Raw genomic sequence first — 24,631 nt, 5'->3', positions numbered from 1 at the left:
TAGACTTTGGTGTGTTTCCCAAGCATCCCCGTGCCGTGCGGACGCTGTAAGCGCTGCTGAATCCCTCTCCCGTGCCAGGCACCTGCTCATCCGGTCCTGCCCTCAGCGGTTCAAGCAGGAGTCGGGCCGGACCGTGGGGACAGGAGTGAAGCGGGGACACTGCAGAGAATACAGTTCACTTCTTGACTTCCATGGTGTTTCCCAGGATTCGGGGACGGTGGGGACAGTCTGTGAGCTGCGACGGTGCCCTGGGTCTGTGGGACGCAGTCTGCGGAGGTGTTGGTCCCTGAACCCCCCGCCTTGCCAAGGAGGGTCTCTTGTGCCCAAGTCAGCATGGACTGTCCTTTGGGGAATTTACGAGAACCACAGAGGATCCCGCTGGAGGGGATCCTAGGGGCTTGGCCCGCTGCCACGGATGCTCCAAGGGGCTCCAGGCTCGTGCCCAGAGTCACCGCGAGAAACAGCGCAGGAAGGACAAACCCAGCGTGTCGCCTGGAGTGGGGGGCTCTGGCTCCCCAGGACGCAGTGCCGGGTAGAAGTGGCGAGTGGCACTGAGGTCCTCTGTTACCCTCCTTGGGGACACAGCCGGTGGGCGTGGTGACTCACTGACTGGGCTGACACCGCTGATCTGCGACGGTGCAGAGACCTCATGGGTTGGCTCACTGCCCACCTCCCCCAAGGGGCTGTGTGACCCCACCAGCCCCCCGCGCGTCGGACTGTTGTGGGGGGTGGCAGGAGGCCCCACATGGCGTGGGCCCAGCGGAACCAGCTTTGTGGCTGCGAGCCTCTGTCCTGTTCCCTTGTCCCCACTGTGGCTTCTCCACTGCTGACGGTACTGCCTCCTTTTGCCCTGGAAATGACCCTTTACGACCAGGAGAAAAGCCCCCCCCCCCCATTCTGCAGTAGCACTGACATCCTCCCCCCTCTCGTCCTTCCTTCCGGACCAGAGCCCATGTATTTTCCCGAAGACAAGTTGAGCATCTACTTAGGGACATGGCGGACAGTGGCCCGTCACAGCGGATCAAGATAATACGGCGGGGGGTGGGGGTGGCGGGGCACGTGGGTGGCTCAGTGGGTTAAGCGTTTGCTTTTGGCTCAGGTCATGATGTTGCAGGGCGGTGGTGGGGGGCGGTCCCTGCTGAGCAGGGATCCTGCTTCTCCCTCAAGCTCTGCCCCTCCCCCGCTTGTGCACGCGTGCTCTCTTGAATAAATATCTTAAAAACAGTAATACGGCACGCTTTTCCGCGGGGACCTTGCGGACTTCTCCCAGAGCCGGCCGGTCTGATGTGCGGGAGCCGCAGCCTCCGCTCACGTCTGATTTGCAGGCATCTCCAGTCCCAGAGAGAAGCATCAGGATTTCAGAGGGCCCAGGGCCCAGCCGGGGCGGCGATCGGCCTCAGAGTAGGGCTGCCTTTACCTTTGTGGGGGCGGGGGTCTCTCGGACAATAAACATAAAGAAAAAATCTCGTTACCGCCCAACCGGAGACGTGAGTCTTACCGTCCTCGCTCGGTGCTGGCGCCCATCACAGGGGCTGAGCTCGGGATTTGCAGCCTCTTGTCTGGGACCTAGTCTGACCTCTGACCCCCGCGCCTTTGGCGAGGCTCCCCGGGAAAACAGAATATTGCTCTCGGTTACATCTTCTGCCTAAACAGACTCTACAAGCCGTTCTGCATCCACTTCACCCAATGTAGCATGACCTTTTTTCTCTTTGTTTTTAAGATCGGTTTATTCGAGAGAGAGAGAACCCACGTGGGAGGGACAGAGGGAGAGGGAGAAGCAGGCTCCCCGCTGAGCACAGAGCCCAACCTTGAGACCTTGACCTAAGCCGAAACCAAGGATGGACACTTAAGTGGCGGTGCCACCCAGGCGCCCCCTCCGGCGTTATGTAATGAACACTTTTCAGTGACACGAAATGCCCTTGAAACACACATCAACTGCTTTGGCCATGGTGGTCCCCACCTTCCTCAGAGCTGCCCGAAAACTCCAACCTCCCCCGAACGTCTTGGAAGGCGGAGGGGCCCCGCTGTCCCACCGCTGGAAAGACCAAACATGACACTTTCCGTGAGCTCTTAGGCTCAGAATGCAGCCGTGGCCTCACGTGGAGAATCCCGTGGTGGTACACCGTCGCCGCAGGGGCAGTGGTTAAAGCAGTGGTTAAAGATTGGGCCACGTTAGGTACGTCTGCGGGCTCGGTACTGTGCGTAACCATGCGTAGACGTGGCGACAGCACCGGAGATGAGGAAAGTGCCTTCTGCCTGCTCGGCATGTCTCGGCAGGTTGCTGTCCCCGACCTCCCGTGGTGGGACAGACGTTGCCCAGAGCCGGCGGGAAAGCTGGTGACAGCCCACGAGGTATGTCTGGGCAGCCCTTGAGGACCACACGGAAGCTTTTGAGAACATTGGAGCTGAGCCCCTTCTGTGGGAGTGGAGGGATCACAGCAACGGGATGTCAGAGAAACGGTTCGGCTGCTGCCCATGGGGGTTGCACGTGCCTTTAGTCCTGAGGTCACGCAGGAGAGGAGGAGGGGTTAAAACAGGCAGCCAGAGGCCCCTGGGACAAGGCTGCTCGTGCTGTGTTTAGACTGTGGGCCTCCTCACCCCAACAGATGGCCATGTGCGTGTCCCTCTGTCATGAAGTGGGGTCCTTCCCTGCCCCCCTTGGACCTGGGCTTGACCAAGTGATTCGCTGTGGCCCGTGGCACGTAGTGTGGCAGCTGCGTGGATGCCGAGGCGTGACATGTGTCCGAGCACTAGGGCTCCTGCTCTCTGGGACCACGTCGCCACCACGCGCAGGAGCCACGTTAGCCTGCCGTGGTGCCAGACACGCACACGGCGGACATCAAGCAACTCCAGACACGTGGCCAACGCTGTGTAGACAAACCAGCTCCAGCCGAGCAGGGCCAGACCAAGAGTCCTGCCCAGTCCACCTGCAAACGTGTGAGAAGTAATAGGTGACATTGCTTCAGGTTGCTAAGTTTCGGGGTGGTTTTGTTACGTGGCAGGAGCTGAGACGCTCCCCGTTCCCAGCCGGGTGCCGGAAGGCAGCCAACTGCAGGTCGGCGTTTGCCCGAGCAGATGGCCACGCTCTGTCTTCCTGCCAACCTTCCCTTTCTGCCGGCTGTCCCCGGAGTCCCTCCGGCCCTCCCAGAGAGACCCTGCCGGCCCAAGTCGGCCGCCCCCCCCCCCCCGCCTCACGGCCTCTGCCCTGTGCCTCCCTCGGATCCTGGCTTGTTTGAGGACGACGGACGAGAGAAAACCTCCCCAGAGAGCTGAGCCGCGGCCCTGCCCTGGCTGGGGGGGCATGTGACAGCAGTGGCCGTGGGGGGAGGGGCAGCTCTTGGGGGCGATGGTGGGAACCGAATGACGGGAGAGGCAGAGAGAGACGGGCAGGCTGACTGGGACAGTGCGGGGCGGACTGTGTCCCCCACAGGGATCACGACCACTGCAGCTGTGAATGTGAACTTGTTTGGAAACAGGGTCTTTGCAGTATGATAACACAAGGGCGAGGTCGCCCGGAGGTGGGCTGGGCCAGGACCCTGGGACTGGGGTCCCCACAGGAGGAGGACATTTGGGCACAGAGACCTATGTGGGGAGACCACGTGACCACAGAGGCGGAGATGGGGCAATGCGGCCACAAGCCCAGGACGGCCAAGGGCCGCGGGTGGCCTCCGGAGTCAGGAAGGGGGAGGAAAAACCCAGCGCGCAGCCCGGCCCATGCCGCCGTTCGGGGCCTTCTCCCTCCCGAGCCGTGACGGACTGCCCATCGCTTGTGCGGGTGGCCGCAACGGGACACTCATGCCGAAGGCGGGGTGTGCTCGCAGGCGGCCGCTAGAGAAGCCCAGAAGCGTCAGAGGCCAGGCTTGCCAGACTCTTCGCGGACCAGGCGGCCCTGGATGGCAGCACCAGAGGGAAGGAGCGGCCTCCCCGGGTTTCCACTCAGGGTGGATGGGCCTGTCCGAGGGGGCGGGCGGGCCAGACACAGGACAGTTCCGTGTGGTTCCTTCTGCGCCGGGCGGCCGTGGTCGGCGCGCGGCACACATCCCGCCGGCGGCAAGTGGGCACACATCGGTCTTTCACCGGCGTCTCTGGGCCTCACCGAGCCCAGCACTGAGAACACGCACATCGGCCCGCCGGCCCGGGTGCTTGGCGTGTCCTTCTGTGAGGTCCAGTCGGCACGCCCATGCGCTCTGAGTTTTCTACAAAGTAACTTCTAAGGAGAACAGCAGCGGTCAGTCCGGAGTTCTCACCCGCGGGGCTGATCGCCGGGTGCCGCAGGGTCCGTCCGAGCCCCGTCTCGCCGCTGCGTCCCTCTCCTCCACACCCGTCCCTTGTCCCGGGACGCAGCCCGAATGACCCCTGAGCATCGGGTCTGCAAACGGAGCCCCGCACAAAAGCTGGCGCTCGCCATCGTTTCGATGTCCTCTCTCCGCTGGGAGCAAAGCCGGGTGCACGAGAAGCGCTCGTAGGCCTACAAACGTGCATGCGCACGCCCTCACACAACTACACACCCCTGCAAAAATGCCCCCGCCCCCCGTGAGTGCCCACGTGCACACACAGACACACGCACTTTGCAGCGTGATTTCTTACGCGATTCTTCAGGTTCGCGACCCCACACTCCGACCCACCCACTCTGGCCGCCGCCCGAGGTCCTGGAACGTACGTCACCAGCGCTGTCCCTGCGGTGCATGGAGTCCTAGAGATCACTCGCGTAGGGTGTCTGTCTTTATCAACAGCTCGAGTCACCCCGACCCAGCTTCTGGATCTCTGGGACGTCACCAGGAGCCAGGCTCCTCCTGTGTGTCCGGGCCACGGAAGGCCAGTGCACAGCAGGGCCCGGTCACCCCTGGTCAAGCCCGCTCGGTGGTGACCGCAGGTGGGCACCCCCCCTTGTTCTCATAAGTGACCGCCTCAGTGACCCCTCGGACCCCGCCTCCCTCTTTCCCTGATGACACGGGGAGTCTCCCTCTCCGGCCTGTGGCGTCTCTGTGTAACTGTTGCGCGCAGACGCGTTCCAGAAGGCTGGCGGCCCAGGCCCCGCCCTGCCCCCCGTCTCGCCGCTCTCTCTGGCGGCCCTCCCCGCGCACCCCAGCTTCACAAGCCCGCTGCTTGTCCCGGCTGCGGGGCCCCTGTCCCAGCGAGGCCCCGGCGTGGATGCCGGCCCGTCGGATCTTCGCCTGGGGCCTGGCATTCCTCACCCCACAGGACACAGGGCCGGCGGCAAAGCTGAGGACCCAGGGGACGCTGTGTGAGTCCCTAACATCCTCGCCCGGCTCCTCTTGGCTGCTGATCGTGAACAGCCCCCTCCAAATCCAGAGCGACAGTTTTCTCTGCCCCCTAGACTACAGTAAATTCTTGTGATTTTAGCTTTAAAAACTCTCCCAGGCGATCCACACTGGAAGAGCCCGCCCCGGAGCGAAGCCTCTTGTCCAGCGCGTCTGCCGGGCGCGTTGTCCCTCGTCAGCCCTTCCCAGGCTGGGGGCCGCGGTGGTGCCCGGAGACAGGACGGAGTCGGGCCACTTCTGCGGAGGCACCGGCCGGGCTGCTCCGTGGCCCTTGGCTCGCGCAGCGGCAGCGAGCCAATGGCTGTTAGCCGGAGATTAAGTGTTTTCTGTGTTTAGTGCTCATTCAGGCGTCCTGAGAATTGGTTTTCTGACGTGACCGGGTTAAAGATGCCAGAAGCCGAGACGGTCACGTTGGTTTGGGATAGTGTGAGCGGGGGAAGACGCAGAAGGTGCCAGTGGTCGGACACAGGACAGGCAGTGTGGGGTGGGCATCGTGGGGACGTCGGGCCTGGGGGTCCCCATCCCAGGTGGGAATGACAGAGGTTTCTCCATCCGTCGCTCCTTACCCTTGAGGTCAGTGCTGAAGCCGTGGAAGGCGTGCTGGCCTCTGCTCAGGGGGAGACACGGGGCGTGGGGCGCTGGAGCTGCATTCCCAAGGCGGCCTCTCTCCAGCACCCAGCCGGCACGTGTGAGACGTGTGCGCTCTGTCCTGTCCCGTTCTGGACACACGCATCACTCCTTCAATTGCTAGAGATCGGTGGGGAGAGAAACAACAGAGAACAGCATGTTCTTGTCTCCTTGGGTGAACACGGGGACGGAGGCGTGGCCGGTTTGCAGGAAGGTGCGGGTGTCTCCCTGAGACGTGGTCCATAGGACTGTGGCCGTGGCCGGCTCTGTCAGGTTCTGGAAAGCGCAGGGCATTGTGTGTCTCTCGATGGGCAGTGCAGCTCTGGACCTTTTGTCCTTCACGCTGACTTGACGCTTGTCCGCATCTGACCCCTCAGCCTCCAGTCCCGAAGCCGTCCCTGACTTGGCCCCATGTGTAGGGTCTCCTGGGGCAGGGCTGCTCGGGCTCTGGGTGAGCAGGCTGAGCCGGGTGGCCCCGTCCATGGCCTCCAGGGCTGGCCCGTGTGACAGAGGCTGACCGGCGGTGAAGGGGGGGGCGTGCCCATACGGCCGGTGACTCAGGCTGGGGCGGCGTCCCCACGGGCTCAGCTAACTGGGTGCACACGACCCGAGTACAGAGACGTTCTGGAGGCAGGAAGGTTGGAGGAAGCACTTTGCAGGGAGCAGATGGGTGGTCTCTGCGGATGGAAACCGGCCGCCAGCGGGGGTGGGGACTGTCACAGAGGTGCTGTCCTTACCTGCGCCTCCGAGATGCTGAGCTCCGCGTTCCAGGACTAGTAGAACCTCAGCCCCATCATGCAGACAAAGTGCGTTGGAGTGTGTGTGTGTCGTGCACGGACGTGTGCACGTGTGCACACACGCATGTGCATGTGGTTGTGTGTGTGTGTGTGCAGCAGAAGCACGGACTTCAGCGAGGTGGGCCCCGGGCACGGCCCAGCGGGTGGGGGGCGTTGGTCGGAGAGGCTCTCGCTGGGGGAGCGAGTCACAAACCTCTCGAGGGGGCGGCGTGCAGCGGGAGTGCCTGGCCTGCTGGGGTCGTGTACAGTCACTGGAGCTGCCCCCGCACTGGCTTTAGCGGGATGGAAATGAGACACAAGACCGTGAGGGGAGAGCCCGAGGCCCCGCTCCTACAGCCCTGGATTCAAGAAGGGACGCCAAAGGTCACAAAATGTCACAGCAGAAATGAAACTCGGGGACAGGGAGCAGTGTGCGGAGTTTGCCGAGAGGGAGTGAATGTGTGGCGGACGCTAGTTACACCGGAGGTAATGCCTGCAGAGCTCAGAATATGCGGGGCCTTTCCAGACTTCTCCGAGCGGAGCCTCCTCCGTCCGGGGAGGGGGCAGAGGGCACGTGCGAGGCCCAGGACGCACCGAGGCTCTGAGCGCACGCGGGGCTCTGGGGAGGGCTCAGGGGTGTGCTGCCCCTCAGAGCCTGCCTGCTGTTCTGCAGGGGTCGAGTCTCCCTTTATGCTCACAAAGCCACCCCGAATGTCCCCAGTGCTTGTCCCCAAAACAAAGGCAGGACGAAGGGACGGCTCTCCTCCCCTGAGACCCTCGAACGGGCTGAGCACAGTCTGCGGTTTGAGGTGGTCAGTGCCCACCTCCCCGTACGCGGGCATCAGCCTGGTGGGGTGTTCAAAGCCGGTCCCACAGCCACCTCGGCCCCTCGCCTCCCCGCACACAGCCGCCGGCGCCCTCGCTGCTCACAAACAGGACACGCTCTGGGCACTGCCTGAGGTTTAATCGCGAATTTACACGGGATGGGGCAACACGTGACACGGGAGCGCGGGTCTGGGATACACGTGTGGGGGAAGCACAGTTCCTCGTCTCCGCGTGGGGCTGGGGGCTCGGGGGGCTCCGGGGACTGCCGGGAGGAGCCCCAGGATACAGAGCACTACCAAAAAAAACGTACAATACCCGTTTCCGTATAAGAATATATTATTTAAAAGACAGTTTAAAAATAAAAATTCTGTACAGCATCATGAATTTCCTTTTTTTTTTTTTTTTTTTTGTATCAGTGAACAAAACAGTTCTTAGAAAACACGGTCTTGTGGGGTCAGGCCCTCAGAGTCCGCTGCCCCTGCTCTGTCGGCTCCCACGAGGCTCGGCCGGCCTGGTCCGGAACCGCCACCCGTGACCGAAACGCCTTCTTCAGGCTCCGCCTGCTTGGAAAAGGAAGAGTGAAAAGCTTCTGTTGAGACTGAAAACGCCGTCGAGCACATTTAGGCCAAATAAAACAATTCTGATCCCTCTTCTGAACCCCCGGAAAATACGATGTGCCCGGGCGATGAAATGCCCGTGTTTACGAGCCCGGGAGGCGTCCCTGCATTCTGCTCATTCAGTGGACAAAACCATAGTGATGAGATTATTCCCGCTGGAGGGGAGAGTCAGGCTCGGGGGCTCAGAGAGGTAGAGACATTTGTGCAGATCACTCTGCTTGTCCTAAGCTCAGTGGGGCCTGTCGGGGGCCCGTGCCTGTCCCTGCCCCTAGGTACAAAGTCAGACCCTGCCTCCCATGCCCTGTGCCCGGCATTCTGTGTAGCCGAGACACTCTCCAGTGACCGTCAGGCCGAAGGGGCTGGTAGCCGTGTAAGCGACACTGCGTTTCTGGGAAGCTTTCACGTGCTGTCCCTTGTAGGTGGCCTGCGTGTTCTGACCGATCCTGTGCTGAGAGCCAAAGCGTGTCCCCTTCCTTCAGAGCCGCGGTCTGTGAACTATAGGCGAGGAGTGAAAGTCTCGCTTATCTCAGTGCCCTCGGCCACTCGCGTTTTCCGCCCTCCCCTCCTGTCCGGCACGCCCCACAGACCGCCCCGCTGCCGCCCGTGTCTGTCTGAGTTACCGGAAGCACCAAGATATCAGTTCAGGATGGCCCTCTCTTCGCTCTTCCTCCTGTCTCTGCTTTCCTCCCTGGGTGCGTCGGTGTCCCCGGACGTCAGGCCCTGCGTCTTCTGTAAGCAGGACAGAGCAGGTGGCAATCAGGTTCCGGGAGCCCACGAGTGCCCCCTTATCTGCTGAAGAGCTTCCCGCTGACTGAAATGCTGACAAGTGTCACCGAGACGGATGTCGGCAGCCACCCACGCCCCCGCCGCGGGAGGCCTCGCCCACTCGGCCACGGTGCGGAGCTTGATCTGCTAGCTCGCCCGGCTGCGGAACCCCGAAGACTGGCAGGCAGGGTGATGACAGAGGCCGCAGCCCTTTCTCCTTTGTGGGCCTGTCCTTTCTGGGGATAGGCCCATAGGCCCGAGGGGCCTTTATAGTGAGGGCTCTGGGGCAGGGAGAGGAACGCCAAGGTGCTTTAGCAATCCTGCCGGGGGCCTTGCCAAGAACACCTGCTCCGACATCACTGTCTATACTGTTTGCTTTGGAGTCTCAGGACCTCTCCGCAACCTTCTGGTAGTGGGACCTGACGAGAGAAACCGGCTGCGGGTCTGGACTGCCCATTGGCCAGCAGGCAGTTCCTGATGACGCACTGTACACAGCAGTTTAGGGGACGAGAGCGACACAGGGTGCCTGAGAGGTTACCCGCTGCTCAGCGGGGCATAGGGGCTCCCAGCAGCAAGGCCGGGGGCACCATAACTAGGAGCCCTGATGGAAGGGAGCGGCAGAGACCGAATGTGGTGGGATGTGTGGCGCGGCCAAGGCCGGACCAGGACAAGTGTGGGGCAGCAGGGACACTGCTCAGGTTGCATCAGGGCCCCCGGGGAGAGGGGCAGCGGTGGACCAATGCAGGCACACCGCGGGTGGCTGGACATCCGGTGGGGGGGGGTCCGTGTGGGTCTCAGGAAGCAGGGGTCCCTGAGCCCTGGCACACCCCGAGGCCCTGGCCGTGCAGCCGCCTCTGCACCGGCTCTGAGCATGTGAGCTGACCTTCCTGGACCCAGCACCGGACCTCACAGCGCCCTGACCCTGAGCCGCGGTGTGTGAGCTCCGGGATGCATGTAGTGGCTTCTGTCCTGCGGGGAGAGACTCGCCCCGCTGTCCTGTCCCTGAGCAAGGTCAGCCTGGGGCAGGGGGAGGACAGGGGACACACAGGGGACCAGGGCACTGCTCTGAGGGGGCCCGGGACGCAGAGAGATCCTGGCCCCTCCGGTGACAGCATGATGACTGGGGTGCCGTGACCCCTCCAAGGGCCGCGAGGCGTCAGGGGAGTTTGGTCTCATGAAGGGTATAGATTTCCTGGTTTTCCAGGGTCCGGATTTTGGGGGAATGGAGATGAGCTCCGGTCCAGGGGGCGCCCCCCACCGCGGCGCCCGGGCGAGGGGAGGAGCTCTTCCCCCGCCACGAGGAACGAGGAACGCCACCCTCCTCACGCGGCACGTGTTACCTCCTTGGCCGCGTCGTCCAGCTGCTTCAGCTCCTCGTAGCGATCTCTGGATTCCCACAGGGGCTGGAGCATGAGTTCCTCGGCCACAGGGAAGAGCTGGGAGAGAGACACGGGGTCACAGTCCATCGCTCTTAGGGCAGCAGAAAGCGTCTGGGACACCGGGGGTGGGGACCACACAGCGGCTGCCGGCTGCCACCTGCCGCGGGGTCTCCGGTGACCGTGGTTCTGAGTCTGGCTGGTCTGTGGCTCCTGGAGACCCGCAGGCCTCCCCCTCGCGCACCCACCTCCAGGTCCCGCTCTGCTTCTGTCCTCTCACTTCCACGGACCTGCCCACGGCCCGCCTGGCCCCGAACGTCCCTTGTCCAGATGCCAGCCTTGCCGCGAGTCTCCTGACAGCCCGTGGCTGGAGGAGCCAGACCCTTCCTGTGGCGCAGCCTTGACCGCCCTGCCATCCCTGCCCCGCGGAACCCTGCGCACGCAGCTCTCAGCCCTGGAATGGCTTCCGTGCGTCCCTGGTCACATCCCGGTCCTGCTGCGGGGGGAGGGCAGTGCCCATGTGGGTGGCAGTCCCGCGCCCCTGCACCCGCTGGCCGGGATAAAGGCCCGGAAGTCCAGGGAAGGAACGTATGGGGAGGCAGGTCCCCAGAGAAGGTGCAGTGAATGGGGTTTTCGGGAGGACGCACTGAGGTGGTTCTGGAAGGCTGGCAGAGGCCACGGGGCAGAGGCCACCGAACGGGCGCCCCCCGAGGTGGAGGCTTGAAGAAAGGGGAGGACTGTCCTGCAAGAGGCTTGCGGGGAGGGCGGGGACTGTGCGATGAGGAGGCGGGGACTGTATGCGATGAGGGGGCGGGGACTGTGCGATGAGGGGGCGGGGACTGTGTGCGACGAGGGGGCGGAGACTGTGCGATGAGGGGCAGCTCTCCCTGGGTCGGGGGCATGGGGAGCCACGGAAGGTGCAGGGGAAAGGCAGAGACGGTCTCCTTGCTGAAATCCACCTGGGGACAGCCGTGTGCCAGGCAGAGTGGGGCCGGATAGGAGGGTCTTCTGAAGGCAAAGGGGCCCTGGGGGCAGAGGGCCTGGCGGTGGCTCCGGGGGGCACGAGCTGGGGAGGCCAGAGGGTGCGGGCTCCGGGGATGCTGGCGGAGGGGCCTCGGGTCCCACCTTAGATCGCACACGGGCGTGCATGGGAACATGTGTGCATACGCCGTGTGTCTCTCCATGCAGCGTCCTCAGCATGTGGGGACAGTCACTCACCTTGGTCACCATTTCGAACATTGGGATCAGGACAAACTTGATGAACCCGATTTGGGCCGTGGCTTTGGTCACTTTGTCCCGGTCCATGAAAGGGGCCACGGGAAGGCCCTCGGACTTCTCGCGGTCGCTCTGTGGGGTGCAGGGAGCCGGCCACAGCGTTAGAGAGAAACACCGTGGACTCTGGGGACCCAGGGCTCGGGGCACGTTCCCGGGCCTCACCCGACCAGACTGCTCTGCTGGGGCCAAACTAGCGACAGGGAGGGAGGCGGGATCTGCTGCGGCCACCGGACCGTTCAGAGGGCATGTGGGGCGGCCGTGGAGATGAGGGCGGGGACGGGGACGTGACACAAGCTGCTGCGTGGCAGAGGCGGCCTGCAGGCCCCCCGGCCTCCTTCTGGGGTCCACCTTGCTGGCCGGCTGGCACGGCCCATGTGGGCTGGCTGGGTTCTCCGAGGGCCTCCCCAGGGCTGGCAGAGACCGCCGACCTGCTTGGTGTCCCCTGCCCCTGGGGGCCCCTCCTGCCTCTGCCGCTTCTCTTTCAGGGCCACTCGCCAGACTTGTCCGCCCCACGAGCCGCTCAGTTACTGGCAGGGGTGGCGGGTTCCAGCGCTCGCCTTCCCAGGCTGCCCTCGTCTTCCCCGTGTCAGGGTGGACCCGGTCATCTCGGTGTGGCCCTGCTGTGAGGGCTTCCTGGAAGCTGGGGAAGCCGTCTGGGACCCGCTCCGCTCGTCCCCCTGGGCACCCCCTGTCGCTCTTCTAACACGGAGCCTAGAAAGGGCCAAGCTGGGCGGCCGGAGGTCCTGAGGGTGGGGGTCGCTCCTACCTGCATGAAGTACTCCTCCAACAAGCAGTCCACCCAGGGCTCCGCGACTTCCATCGGACGGACCTCGTTGGAGATGTCACAGCATTTGATCAGGATCATCTTCAGCTGGAGGAGAGATCTAGGATCAGGCGTGCAGCACGGAGCGGGTCTCGCTGCTGCTGTCTGGGTCTGGACTCGCCGCCCCCAGGAGAAGGCGGTGTGGGCTTCCGCCCTCTGCTCCCGGGCCCGTGTCTCCCCTGGGAACCCGCGCTCTCTGCCCGGCGCCCCTGCCCTTTCTGCCTGAGCCACACTCCGGAGAAGCCTTCCCTCCCCCAGCCGCCCCCTTCCATATCCTGCTCCTTCCAGCCTTCCTGGCCACCCCCCAGTGCCAGATGGTGTCCCCCAGCTCGGCCGCCTGCTGCCACTTCCTCCCGGGGGGTGACTTTCATCCCCGGAGACTGGCCCTCCGGGCCTGCTGAGGTTCGGGCCTGACGTGGGCCCTTTAGAATGACCGGTCGCGTCCACAGTGTGTTCACTAAGCCCGAAGGTGAGCGCCTTCAGGACTGGCCGGAAGGCTGGCTCGGTGTGGCCTGGCACGTGACGGTCCCCAGGCGTCACCGACGTCCCAGGACAGAGCGTGGGCCCCAATCAGGGTCTGAAGGTGACCCAGCAGGAAGTCCCCTGGACACACCAGCGAGGGCTTGTGGGCCCTGCGTGGGCCTGAGCTCTTTGCACCCGGTCTCTGGGAAGCCGCCGGGAAGCCTGACCTGGCAGTGCACCTCTCCGCTCAGCTCAGCGTCTGGCCCCGCCCCTAGCTGAACCCCAGGGTGACCAGTGGCCCTTTTCCCTGTCCCTGATCAGCCCCTTTCCTTATCGAGCCCAGGAGTTGATCCCCGGCTCTTCGAGGTGGCTCCGGAGCTCAGGCCGTGACAGGGCCCTGCTCGGCAGGCCTCAGGGGAGCTCGCCTGGGGCCGGGGACACTGCCCAGGCACTGTGTCCTGGAGGGAGCCGTGCCGGGACCTCGGGCCCCAGCCACACGGGGCGCAGCACCCAGGCCTGCTGCCGGGGGTGTCGGCGGAGGCCCTAAATCCATTCTGACCCTTTCCACTCTGGGGCCTTCCCCTCTTCCGCTGCCAGCCCCCAAGTCCACCAAGAAGGGGGTGCTTGGGGGGCTCCCTGGCCAACGCACGGGCCCCTGGTCTGCCCACAGGCCCTCGCTCTGTGAGGGGGCAGAGGGCACCCTGCTCCCCTTACATGAACAGCCGGCGGGAGGCAGTAAAGCAGAGATGGTCGCTCCGTGAGGCTCATCGTCCTGAAGCCTCGACCTCTGGCCTCCCGCCCGCGAGGGCCTTTCCTCACGTGTCACAGGGAACACGGAGGCCCCGAAGGGGCACGGCCTACTAGCCTTTCCTCCTCGCCCTGCCGTGGGGGACAGCACCTCCCACACGCCGCTGGCTTTTCAGGAGCCAGGCCGTCCCTCCAACATGACCGCGTCTCCCCGTGTCCGGCCCCATGAAGGGAAGCCTGGGGAGGCCCTGGCTCGCGGGGACACTTTCTCCTGCTGTTACTTATGGAAGGCGTGAGGTCCTTGCCCCACACATTCTCTGTGTTAGCTAGAATCCCGGTTTGGGACGGGGTGGTCAGGGCAGCCCGATCTCAGAGGGCTGTCCTGTTCGTCCACCTCTAGGGACGGGAGGGGACCGCCAGTGATGCGGGAAGGAGGCCTCACACCCAGACCAGGCTCAGCGCCACCCCTTCCCTGAAGGCGGGGAAGGACGGTTCCCTGTGTTTTTCTCTTGAAAGGGCAGGCGCGGCGCAGACGAGGGTGGGCTGTCCTCACGGCGGAGCTCCCCTTCTCGGGACACCGGGCCCCCGCCGGGGAGGGGTGAGCGGGGAAGGGGCCCTGGGATCCCTGACCCGCCCGCCCGGAAGCTGGTGTGCAGAGGGCTTTCTGGGGCTGTGCCTTCGTGGGGGGACGGGCTTTACTCTCAGCAGCCAGAACAAGAAGGGCCGCCGTCACCACTCACCGCCTCAAGTCAGAACGAGAAGCAGCATCAGACATGCCGCCTCTCACCGGGACACGGGCTCGCGGGGGGCTTTCCAGGCCAGCCTGGGGCCGGGCGCCCACGTCAGTCACGCCTTGCTCCAGGGCCAAGCGAGGGTCGGGGTTCCTCGGTTCCCAGCCTGGGCCGGAGGGCGGGACCCCCACACCAGCCCCGAATGAGCTCAGACAAGCTACTTACGAGGGTCATGTGCTCCTCGTTGCTGTAGTCAAAATTCTCCATCGTTTCTTTGAAAGAATCCATAATTTCTGCGTGTCTTGCCATGTCAGTGGCTAAAATTAACGTGATCATCCCCTGAAAAGCGAAAGCAGAACGTTAATCCCGGGGACCGGCCCAGGATCTGTCTGCGAGTGCCGACTGCGGGCTGAGCCCCTGTGCCGGGGGGTCCCGGTTGATCCCTGTGCCCACCCGACGTGTGTCTCCGAGAATCAGCGTCCTCATTTTCAGGATGAGGAAGCGGAGCCTGGAGGAGGCTGGGAGCCTCCCAGGCCACGGCTGGCGAATGGAGGTGGGGCTTGAAACCCGGGCGCGGCGAGCGAGCCCCGGATACCGGGTCCAGGAGGAGGCAGCCCGGCCGGGCCTGCTTGCTTGGAGGCGGGAGGCTCAGCGCATTGCTTCCTGTGACGGCGGCTTTCAGGCAAGGACAAAGGCTTCCCTTCAATCCAGGAATCCAGGAATCCGGCTGTTCCTTTCCCATCGCCTCGTCGAGGTCCAGAACGATTTTCCGGGAGACTTTTCCCCGCTATCCAGTCCGTGCCTTTGCTGCTTGGGAGCATCAGAGTCCGGTCACACTGGTCAGCACTGTTCCACTAGCACAGTTGTGAATGACGACGCCATGATTCCTTATTATTTTTTTTTTTTCAAGTAGTCTCCAGGCTCAGTGTGGAGCCCAACGTGGGCTTGAACTCACGACCCCGAGATCAAGACCTGAGCTGAGATCAGGACTCAGACCTCGATCGACTGAGCCACTCAGACATCTCAAGGATGTGGTGGTTTTTTAGGATATAAATATTTTATTACCTTGTTAGTAGAGGTAACAGGATGTGAAGCCGTGACCTTCCGTGCACCCTGAAAATGTGTGAGGACACACCTCTGTGCTGTACAGGGGCTGTACTTTCCCCAGAAACGGCTGCAGCATCTGGTGTGGAACTGAAATCGGGCGCCTGGGGGGCTGCACCGGCGAAGTGTCTGCCTTTGGGTCAAGTCATGATCTCAGGGTCACAATATCAGGGTCCCACGTTCGGCGCGAGGAGTCAGGTCTTGCTCTGATGGTCCCCCGGGGGCGGGTCGCGCATGAGGGGGACCCGGCTGCTGGGCGTCTCTAGGCCGGTCCCTGCAGGAGCTCCTCTCTGGGCTGCCACGTTGGGGGCTCTCCATGACCTGCCCCTTCTCACACTTTGGAGAAGGACACACCTCGGCTCATCCTGACTCTTGTGGCACCCGGCCGGGAGGCCCCAGAGCGGGGGAGAGAGGCGGGGTAGGCCCCAGAAGAAGGGGACACAGCTGTGCTGGGAATTGGTGACTCAAGGGTGACCGACCTTCGGCACTGCCCTGCGCTCTGAGCTCCTGGAAGCAGGGCCGATGGGTGACCCTGGTTTATGAGGCTGCGGTTCTCGATGGAGGGGCGTCATCAGATCTCCAGGAGGGAGAGCCCAGACTCTGTCTTCATCAGGTGCACCTTGAAGCCAGGCCCTGAGGCGTCGAGCCGGGGAGGGTCTCATCCGTGGGACCGCAGAGCCTGGCTCCTCCACGTGAGGTGGCTCCCGGCATGCGTATCCTGAGGCTGCCGCACCCGTGCCACTCGCAGGGTGACGGGGACCCACAGGAAGGCCCCCCTCACAGTCCGGAGGCCAGAAGTCCCAAAGCTCCGCGAAGTGTCCTTCCTGACTTTTCCTGCTCCCGGCGGCCCTAGGTGCTCCCTGACTCGGGTCCACCTCTCCGCGCCGGGTTACGCGGCATTCCTCTCCACGCACGTCTGCCCTTCTGTCTCTTCTGAGGACACTTGTCATCGGGTTTAGGGACCACCTGGACAATCCAAGCTAATGCCCTCCAGAGACCTAACTCAGCTACCAGCAAGGACTCTTCCCAAGCCCAGTCACATTCACGGGGTCCGGGGCAATGTCTTTGGCAGAAGGGGGCCACGGTTCAACCCACACACTCCTCTAAGGGGTCCTTCTGGTCTCTTCCCTCCCCCGGAAACATCAGAGGCAGCAGCACCCAGAGCTGTGTTCGGTGGGGAAGGGGGCGTCACTCCCCAGGGAGTGGGACGATGCCTCAGGACCGGAGGGTGGCGTCCCCTCCCCCAGCATCCCCTGTCTGAACCTGCGGTGGGGCTGCCTGGGTCGTGGGGGGGTTCGGGAAGCGGCCAGTTGCTGGTAGGTCGGGAGCAGCAGGCGGGTCTGTCCAGGGCCTGCATGAACTCAGGGCGGCCGCCGGTGACTGACCGGCCTCTGGAGCCCTCCCTCTCCTGGGCTGCGGGCTGGAGAAAGGCCGGATCTCTCGGGATTCAGAGTCCGCAGGGTCCCGTGTATACGTGCGGAGGGCTCGCCTCTCCCGGGTGAGCCGCTGGCCTTGTTGGGGAGGGGTGGGGCCGGGAGGGCAGCCCTCTGCCCCTGGAGTGAGGGGCTGCCCTGGGGCTGTGCTCATTGTCTCCCCCACCCCGTGCCATCGGGGGCCCTTGGCCCCGCACACCTGTCGGATCTGCTTGAACCCGTCGGGCTGCACGTTGGCAAAGATGTTGCACTCGGGCCGGGCGAGGATCTGAAAGGCCACGGCACAGTGATGGTTCTCCAGGGGTGAGATGTCGTTGTAGCGGACGGCCAGCTCCGTGCGGGCGTTGATCTGGTACCTGCCACCGGAGGAGAGAACACACCGAGCCTAGGGCACCCGTGGGATCACGCTCCCCCGGGCTCTCCTGACTCCTGCCACCCCTTTCCCCAGATGCCCTCAAGGTCTAACAGCCCTGCCAGCTGGACGCCCCCCAGCAGCGCTCCCTGGCTCCAGGGACAGTGCCCCGAATGCGCTCCGCGCTTCCTTCTGGGCTCTCGCCACATCGTCACTCTGCGCAAAGGGCAGGTGTTTGGCGGGGGGAGGGGCACCAGGGCGTCTTCCCCTTTGAGCGGTGGCGGCAACCCTGGGCTGGACTGGGCTTCGCACATGGTCTCCGGTGTGAACGGAGGGAGTGGACGTGCACGGAGGCCCTCGTCGGAGGGGCTCGGGCGCCCGCACTGTGGGAGTCTGCGCTCAGACAGACAGTGAGCTCTCGGCCACACAGATGCCCCTGCTCAAACAGCTGCGTCACCCGGCCACACGGCCTGGCAGTGATGCGGGGTGTCCCCCAGAAGTGGGGCCGGATGGCTGCTCTGTGGAGCCTGGCCTGTCTGCCTGGGACCCCTTCCACCCGCTTCCCCTCTGCGCTCCTTCTCCGCCTTGGTCCTACTGCAGACAGGCTGGGGAGGGGGATCTGGGGCAGGCATTATACCTGCTTCGGGTGGAGGGGAGGTCTGGCACTGCAGGGCTCTGGTCTGCCTGAGCAGATCGCACGCCACTGCGGGTCCCACAGAGCAGCACGGCAGCCCCTGGGGGCTTGGGAAGCTGGAGTGTCTGTCCCAAGAGGCCGAGACCCTGGAACCAGCCAGCCCCAGAGTGTTAGCTGTGTCCTAGGAGGCGGGGGCAGGGGGAGCTCGGGGCCGCTGAGGCTTTGGCGCACAGCTCCAACCTGCCTCCGGCCTGCGTGGTAAGCTGGAAAGGCCACTCTGATAACCAGAGAGCCCTTTAAAGGGGAAAAATGAAAGATCGTGTACGTACGTGTTGTTGTACCCCGGGTGGTCCAAATCATGGCAGATGGCGGCGGTCATTAGAATCAAGATGTCCATTTGGGAAAACTTCTCCTGCAGAGAGGGTGGGCGCGGTTGAGAAGGAGGAAGACCCGGGGGCCGGGGGTTGGGGGGGAACCTGCCCCTCTCGCAGAGCAGCGGCCCCACGAGGGCGCCGACCGGGACGGGCGCAGGTGGGGGCCGCGTCCCGAGCACGGTACCCGCCCCCTGAAAGGGACCCACCTGGAGCCCGCAGAGCCAGACCATGCTGTACATCATCTGGGCCACGCAGAAGCAGTGCCGGAAGTTGTGGAAGGGGTTGTTCCTGTAGTTGTCCTGCACGCAGAGCTGCGGGAGACGGAGGCCCCGATGCCCATGGCCACGGCCCTCACCCCCCAGCTGCCCCGGGTGGATCCCCCCGTCCGTGGGCCGGCTGGCGGCTGGTGATTCGGGGGCGCTCTCCCAGAGCCCAGCAGCGTTCCTGGGCTTGCTGGAGGTAGGGGCGAGGAGGCCCGGGGGAGCTACCCTGCAGCCAAGGGCCGGGGCGACGGGCTTTCCCCCGGGCTCCCGGACACGAGGAGCCACGTGGGGACGGGATACCGCGGGCACGGCTGGGGGCTGTCGGGCGGCTCTGGGGCCCGGCCCTCCTCACACCTGTTCCCATTTTAGTGTTTAGCATCTAAGCTGTCCACGCTTGGTTCGAAGCAGCACTTGATTTAAAGTAATTTGTGGCTAAACACACACACACTCCTGCACGTGCCCCACCCGCACGCACACGGTCCCGCACTCACCGCACACATGCAGTCATCCGCACGCGCGCATCCCACGACCCCTCACGCATACGCACGCGCGTCCCACGACCCCTCACGCACACACGCGCGCCTCACGACCCCTCACGCACACGCACATGCGCATCCCACGACCCCTCACGCACACGCACGCTTCGCCGGTCCCTCCCAGTTCCCCCTATTTTCTCACACCCCAGAGCAGCAGCCGAGGGGCCCCGTGTGCTCTGGTGGGAGCCGGACGGACACAGGCTGCCCGTCCTCATGGACTGCTCGTGGGCATGTCCCTCTGCGTGCGGGAGGCCCAGCGCCACCCGGATGGCTCCGCTGCTGAGCAACCGGACGACACTGTCCTCGAGGGGCACAGGGGGCCCGCACTTACCAGCCACCTCCGGAGCGTGATGGGGTTGATGGAGAAGTCTCTGACCAGGCCCAGGTCATGGTACATGTGCTCCAAGCAGCTCAGCATCTGCGGACACAGCGGCAGAAGTGGGTCAAAGGCAGGGGCGGGCCTGCATGGCCACCAACCCAGCTGATGCCTGCAGGGCCCGGCAGTCCCTAGAGGGTGAGCCCCCGTCTCAGCGGCCCCGAGGGCGAAGCCATGTTGGCTGGGGGAGGGGGTCTCAGGACCCCCAGCAGGGACGTGGGAGCCTGAACGAGCAGCTGGGCCGAGAAGTGAAGGGGCTGCGGGCGAGGGGGCAGCGGTTGGGGGGGACCGCGTCGGAAGTGACTCTGAACTGGGCCGCGCGGGAAGCCAGGCCGAGGTGCTGGGACACGGCTCCATGGGACGCGCGCCCGCGAGCAGGTGTCTGGACGCCCTGTGCTTGCTGAGACTCAACGGCCTCCGTCCCCAGCACGCTTCGTGCGCCCCGAGGGGCCTGTGGGGACCAGACACACGCTGGAAGGCGCCTCTTGTGCAGTCTGCGAGGTAAGCCGTGTTCCTGTCACAGAGCCGTCCTCTACAGAACTTTTGCTCAGGTTAAACGGATTTGTCTTCAGTCCCAAAGAGGAGTGATCATCGGCGCTACTGTCTATTTAAATGCCGCTCGGGACCGCGGCGCTAATTAAGCTGGGGCAGAAGGACCAACGTGAGCGTCTGAGAGCGTGGGCTCCGCTTCCCGGGAAGCCGGTCTCGGTCTCGGACGCAGGCCCCGGGAGACCGGAGACCCACGAGGCGGGGACTGCTAGACACCGCCTGGTGGCATGGGGCATGACACCAGCCCACGCTCCCCGGCTCAGGTGTGTGGCCCTGCCCCCGTCCCGTCCGCCAGCTCCCTGGGGCCAGCGCGGCCACACTCCTGGGTTGCCCCTGGTCACTGTGTGACCTTCTCTTCCCAAAAAGGTATGTTATGGACGGAACCGCAGCGCCCAAATCAGTGTGTTTAAGCTCTAAACCCCGACGCGACTGTGTGGACAGAGGGCCTTTAAACCTGGTTAAGGTCCAGTGAGGTCATCCGGGTGGCCCTGGCCCATTAGGATCGGTGTCCCCATGAGGAGAGGAGACCGGGACAGACATGCACACAGGGACAACCATGTGAGGACACGGAAGGCGGCGTCTACATGCCGGGGGACAGGCCTGGGGGACGCCTGACCTCGGGCCTCCAGGAGTGCTCTTGGCCCGTTGTGCGTGTCGCAGCTGCCTGAGCTCAGGACTACAGGGCCACCAGAGACCCGTCCTCGTCACACGGCACTGGGACAGCTGGGAGCACGGAGAGCACGGGTTCTGCGGGTCCAGCCCCGTGCCTGGAGCATCCCCGAGATGGCGGTGGAGGGAACGCCGCGGAGCAGAGACCTGTGGCATCGCCGAGTTCAGTGGGGGGATGGGAAGTACCCCACGCGGGCACATGCAGGAGCCCACGGTGTCACAGACGGGTTGTCCTTGAGGGGACAGGATGGACGCAGACTGCGTAGTGGGCAGGCTGCCAGGCTCTGCGGAGGAGTCCGCGGCCCTGGCGTGCGGTTGGCGTGATGGTGCCCATTGTCCTGGACGCTGGCGCTCGGGCCGTGGCCCCGCAGCACCCTCTGCTCTCCACCCCGCGTGCACACACTACTCCTGCAGGCCCCGTGAGCCATGGCGGTGGTGCTGAGGTTGGGAATCCACAGCTGGAGGTGACCGGCAGACGGGACCATCTGGTCCCACCCTGGGACGTGCACAACATTTCCTGGGCACCTGTTCCCGTGGACACTGGGCAGTCCCGGCCGGGTGGCCGCATGGAGGTGGCTACAGGCACTTGTCAGAGACTGTGGCCCCGCGGCCTGCGAGCCCCATGCTCTGGGCTGGTGGCCGTTCTAGGAATAGCTCTGGCACGTCAGCTAGTGGGGGACAAAAGCACAGGAAGCCATTTCCTCTGTTTCGTGATCCCGAGGACCCTGGCCGGGGCGGGGGCTGCTGGGCACAGCGATAGGCCCCCACGAAGAAAGACACGTTTCCGGACATGAGCTGCTTTGTGGGAGGCCAGAAGCAGCTCTGGGGGCCTTCACCGTCCACAGTCCCAAATCCCCGGCATCCCCAGGTTGGCCGGAGGCCGGGGCTCCTGTCTTTGGGCACCTCTGGCTTCTGGCCGCGTGCCGGCCGCCTGCCAGAAACCCCGAGACCGCTGAACAGCCCGCCCCGGGCACTGAGGGGCCCACCCAGAGGCCGGGCCCACCCAGAGGCCGGCCCCACCTGCGGGCTTCACCCCGGCCCTGACGCCGTGGGCAGGCGGCCTTCCCCTCGTGGCTGCGTGACTCCTTCAGCCTCTCCGGCCACGCGGGACTCCGTGGGAGACGCAGACGGAGCGGGCAGCGAGGGCCTGGTTCCAGGCAGGCTCTACCCTTGGGGACTGGGCTCTGCCCTCACTCCCGCACGCAGAAGCCAGAGCGATTTCCAGCAGCGGTGTCTGTGCACCCGCCGGAAGCAGGAATCTGGGCGCCGAGCCATCCTGGGTGTCCTCTCGACCACGCGAGGCCTTCCCCGCCCGGGTCCCCTGCTTGGACCTTGGTCCTCGGACTGGTCTTCAAGGATCCACCTCCCGTTTCTCCCGGTCACGCCTCCTTCCACCCTCTCCAGTCCTGCAGGCTCCCGGGTGCCTGGAGGATTTGGGGCACACGGGTTTGGCCGGGCGTGTGCGGTGGGACGGTCCCTGGGCCGCGGGCCGGCCCGCACTGGGGTGGAGGCCCCTCTCGGTGCAGGAACGAAAGCTCGAGAGCCGGGACTTCAGGGACCCCAAGTCCTGGCCGGCGAGACGTGCCCACGCAGGGCGCAGAGCCCTGTCTGCCTGTCCCCTGCAGTGAGCTGGCTGGGGGGGGGGGGGCTTTCTGCGTGTCTGTGTTACCAGAAAGCCGGAGGAGTCGCAGATTTGGTGGGCGTTGTGTCCTTGTGTTCTCGGGGATCAGGGATGGAGGAGTATGACTGATGTTACTACATTACACCGAACAGACGGAAATCTTCATGTTAACTGTTTTCTCAGCAAAAGGGGACACTGGGAGAACGGGCTTGCTGCGGGAGTCCCGGGTCTCCCCGTGGGGGACCCGGCAGCCCGGAGGGTGTGTGGGCTGGGGGTGCACCGGCCTGCCTGAGCCTCTGCTCTGACACCCCCTGCCTCAGTCCCGCGTCCACGCCCTCCTGAGCCCACCCAGAGTCAGACTAAGGGAGGGCCTGGGGACTTGAGGCCTTCAGCAGGTGGAGCTGCAGGGGCCCAGGCGGGTCCCTGTGACGCTGGCACTGGGGTACTCACTCACCTCGTTGGGCTCCCAGAGCCAGACGTCGAAGGTGGGTTTCCTGAGAGCTTCGATGGTCTCCGGAGAGAGCAGGTACTGGGGAGGACAGGGGGCTGGTTAGGCTCTGGGCTGGGACGAAGGCCGGTGACCTCGCGCGGGCCGTTTGCTCTGTGTCCTCCTGCCCCCGGTCACCTGCGCACGGACTCCAAGGCCACGCTCTACAAGGATTCTGCGAGGGCCGGGCTCAGACCTTCTGTCCGCGGCCAGACGCGGGGCCGTGGGGTGACAGATGTCCCCCACTCAACGGCTGCCTAAGTCTCTCCGAAGTCACAGGGACAAACTCTGGGTGACTCTGGGTGAACCGCCTCTCCGTAAACCCACGGGAAAAGCACCAGAGTGAAGTCAAGGAAGAAGAATGAACTTGGCCTAGATTCAAATACTGGCCAGGAAGCGATTCGGAGTTTCTGCCTTTGGCTGCCGGCTAACACGGCACAGCCAGCTGGGGTGAGGGGCTGCGGATCGGGGAGCGCCAGAGTTCGGGTCAAACCGTCACAGGGAACAGGCTGTGACCTTAGATGTAAGACCGTCACGGCGCTCGGGGATGAGATGGGTCTTTGGTTTGCTTGGTTTTTCCTTCATTCATTATCATTATTATTACTCAGAGAGAGAGCGGGGGGGGGGCAGAGGAGCGAGAATCCCAAGCAGGCTCCTTGCTGACCTCGGAGCCCGAGGCAGGGCTCAATCCCGGGACCCTGAGCTAAAGCCAAGAGCTGGCTGCCCAACTGACCAAGCCACCCGGGCGCCCGTTTGGTTTCTTATAAGGAGCTGCTACAGAGGACAGAGGACCGACACGTTTCATTCTGGCCGTTGGCGGCCTCGTGGGCCCCGGGGCAGGATCGGGAGAGGCTGGTCATGTGTTCCCATGAGATAGAGGCCCCAGTGCCCATCTGAATTCCTCGGGCGATACGCCACACGCGTTTGGAACTGGGTTGGGAGAACCCCTCACAGGGCAGCTCTGGGAGGCTCTCTGTCCCCGCAAGGACTGTGGGCGGTGGTGGGGGGGTCTGCCCCACGCCAGGCCTGGGACGCCTGTCCCCGTGCCAGCACGCCAACCCTGACTCTAAGCGCAAGCCCGAGGGGACAGTCTGCCAGGCTAGGGTCTCGGGCACTCGGCTGAAGGCACGGCCGAGAGGGTCACCAACATCACAAGACCCTGCTCTGTGGTGGTTTGAAGCCCCCAGCCCCCCAACTCCCTGGTCACTGGGCCCTCCGCCAGGGCCTGGGCTCTCGCAATGGAGAAAATTTTAGAGGCAGAAAAGCGAAACTTCTCATGGTAACTACATACAGCTCAGGGCAGGAGACCCAAGGAGGCGGAGGTTAGGTGATTTTAGAAACAGAAGCTCCTGGGTGGCTCAGTTGGTTAAGCCTCTGCCTTCGGCTCAGGTCATGATCTCAGGGTCCTAGGAGTGAGTCCCGCGTCGGACTCCCTGCTCAGCGGGGAGCCTGCTTCTCCCTCTGCCTACCTCTCTACCCGCTTGTGCTCTCTCTCTGTCAAATAAATAAAAACCATAAAAAAAAAAAAGGAAGCTCCTTACAGTACAATCTGAGTGTAAACACCGTCACCCAGTGGGCGAGGGGCGGACAGCGGGGAGGGGCCGTGACCTGCTGGCCTGGGGTCCCCTGCGGCTAGCGCACGGCAGAGAGAGATAGCACTGGGCCTGAGAATGGCGAGGGGTGGGGGTCCCACAGCCTGGGGCCACGGCGGGAGCTGCGTTTGCAAACGTGCGGACAGACCAGATGGGGCCTGGCCAGGTAGTCGGGGTGGCCGAGGGTCGGGGGCCCGGCCGGGGGCACAGACCGCTTCTCCAGAGCCAGAACTTCCTCTCACCTTGGGGTACGTGGGGACATCACGCGGAGGGCTCAGCTTCTTGTCCACAAAACTGTACCTACAGGGACAGCTGGTCCTGCGGGAACAGTCAGA

At 64.2% G+C, this 24,631-nt stretch overlaps 1 protein-coding gene across 3 annotated transcripts in view; it reads right to left on the bottom strand.

Annotated features, from left to right (window-relative positions):
* Positions 1 to 7,628: 7,628 nt before the first annotated feature.
* The window catches only part of PDE9A (phosphodiesterase 9A), a 79,071-nt gene continuing 62,068 nt past the window's right edge, over positions 7,629 to 24,631 (bottom strand). The window contains exons 8-19 of one of the 3 annotated variants that reach the window (XM_059164813.1): positions 24,539 to 24,614; positions 22,672 to 22,746; positions 19,334 to 19,420; positions 18,410 to 18,514; positions 18,159 to 18,241; positions 17,043 to 17,199; positions 14,532 to 14,645; positions 12,310 to 12,414; positions 11,487 to 11,615; positions 10,233 to 10,328; positions 8,748 to 8,856; positions 7,629 to 8,073 (exon numbers count right to left, since the gene is read on the bottom strand). In XM_059164813.1, the coding sequence (XP_059020796.1) occupies positions 8,764 to 8,856; positions 10,233 to 10,328; positions 11,487 to 11,615; positions 12,310 to 12,414; positions 14,532 to 14,645; positions 17,043 to 17,199; positions 18,159 to 18,241; positions 18,410 to 18,514; positions 19,334 to 19,420; positions 22,672 to 22,746; positions 24,539 to 24,614 (1,120 nt within the window). In that variant the 3' untranslated portion in view covers positions 7,629 to 8,073; positions 8,748 to 8,763. The other 2 variants (XM_059164814.1, XM_059164815.1) reach the window with 2 other exon arrangements.

The sequence above is a fragment of the Mustela lutreola genome, chromosome 2 (genome assembly GCF_030435805.1).
Source record: "Mustela lutreola isolate mMusLut2 chromosome 2, mMusLut2.pri, whole genome shotgun sequence".
In the NCBI taxonomy this organism is placed as follows: domain Eukaryota; kingdom Metazoa; phylum Chordata; class Mammalia; order Carnivora; family Mustelidae; genus Mustela; species Mustela lutreola.
Note: the sequence above shows the minus strand (reverse complement) of the source record. Positions and strands in the feature narration are given on the sequence as shown.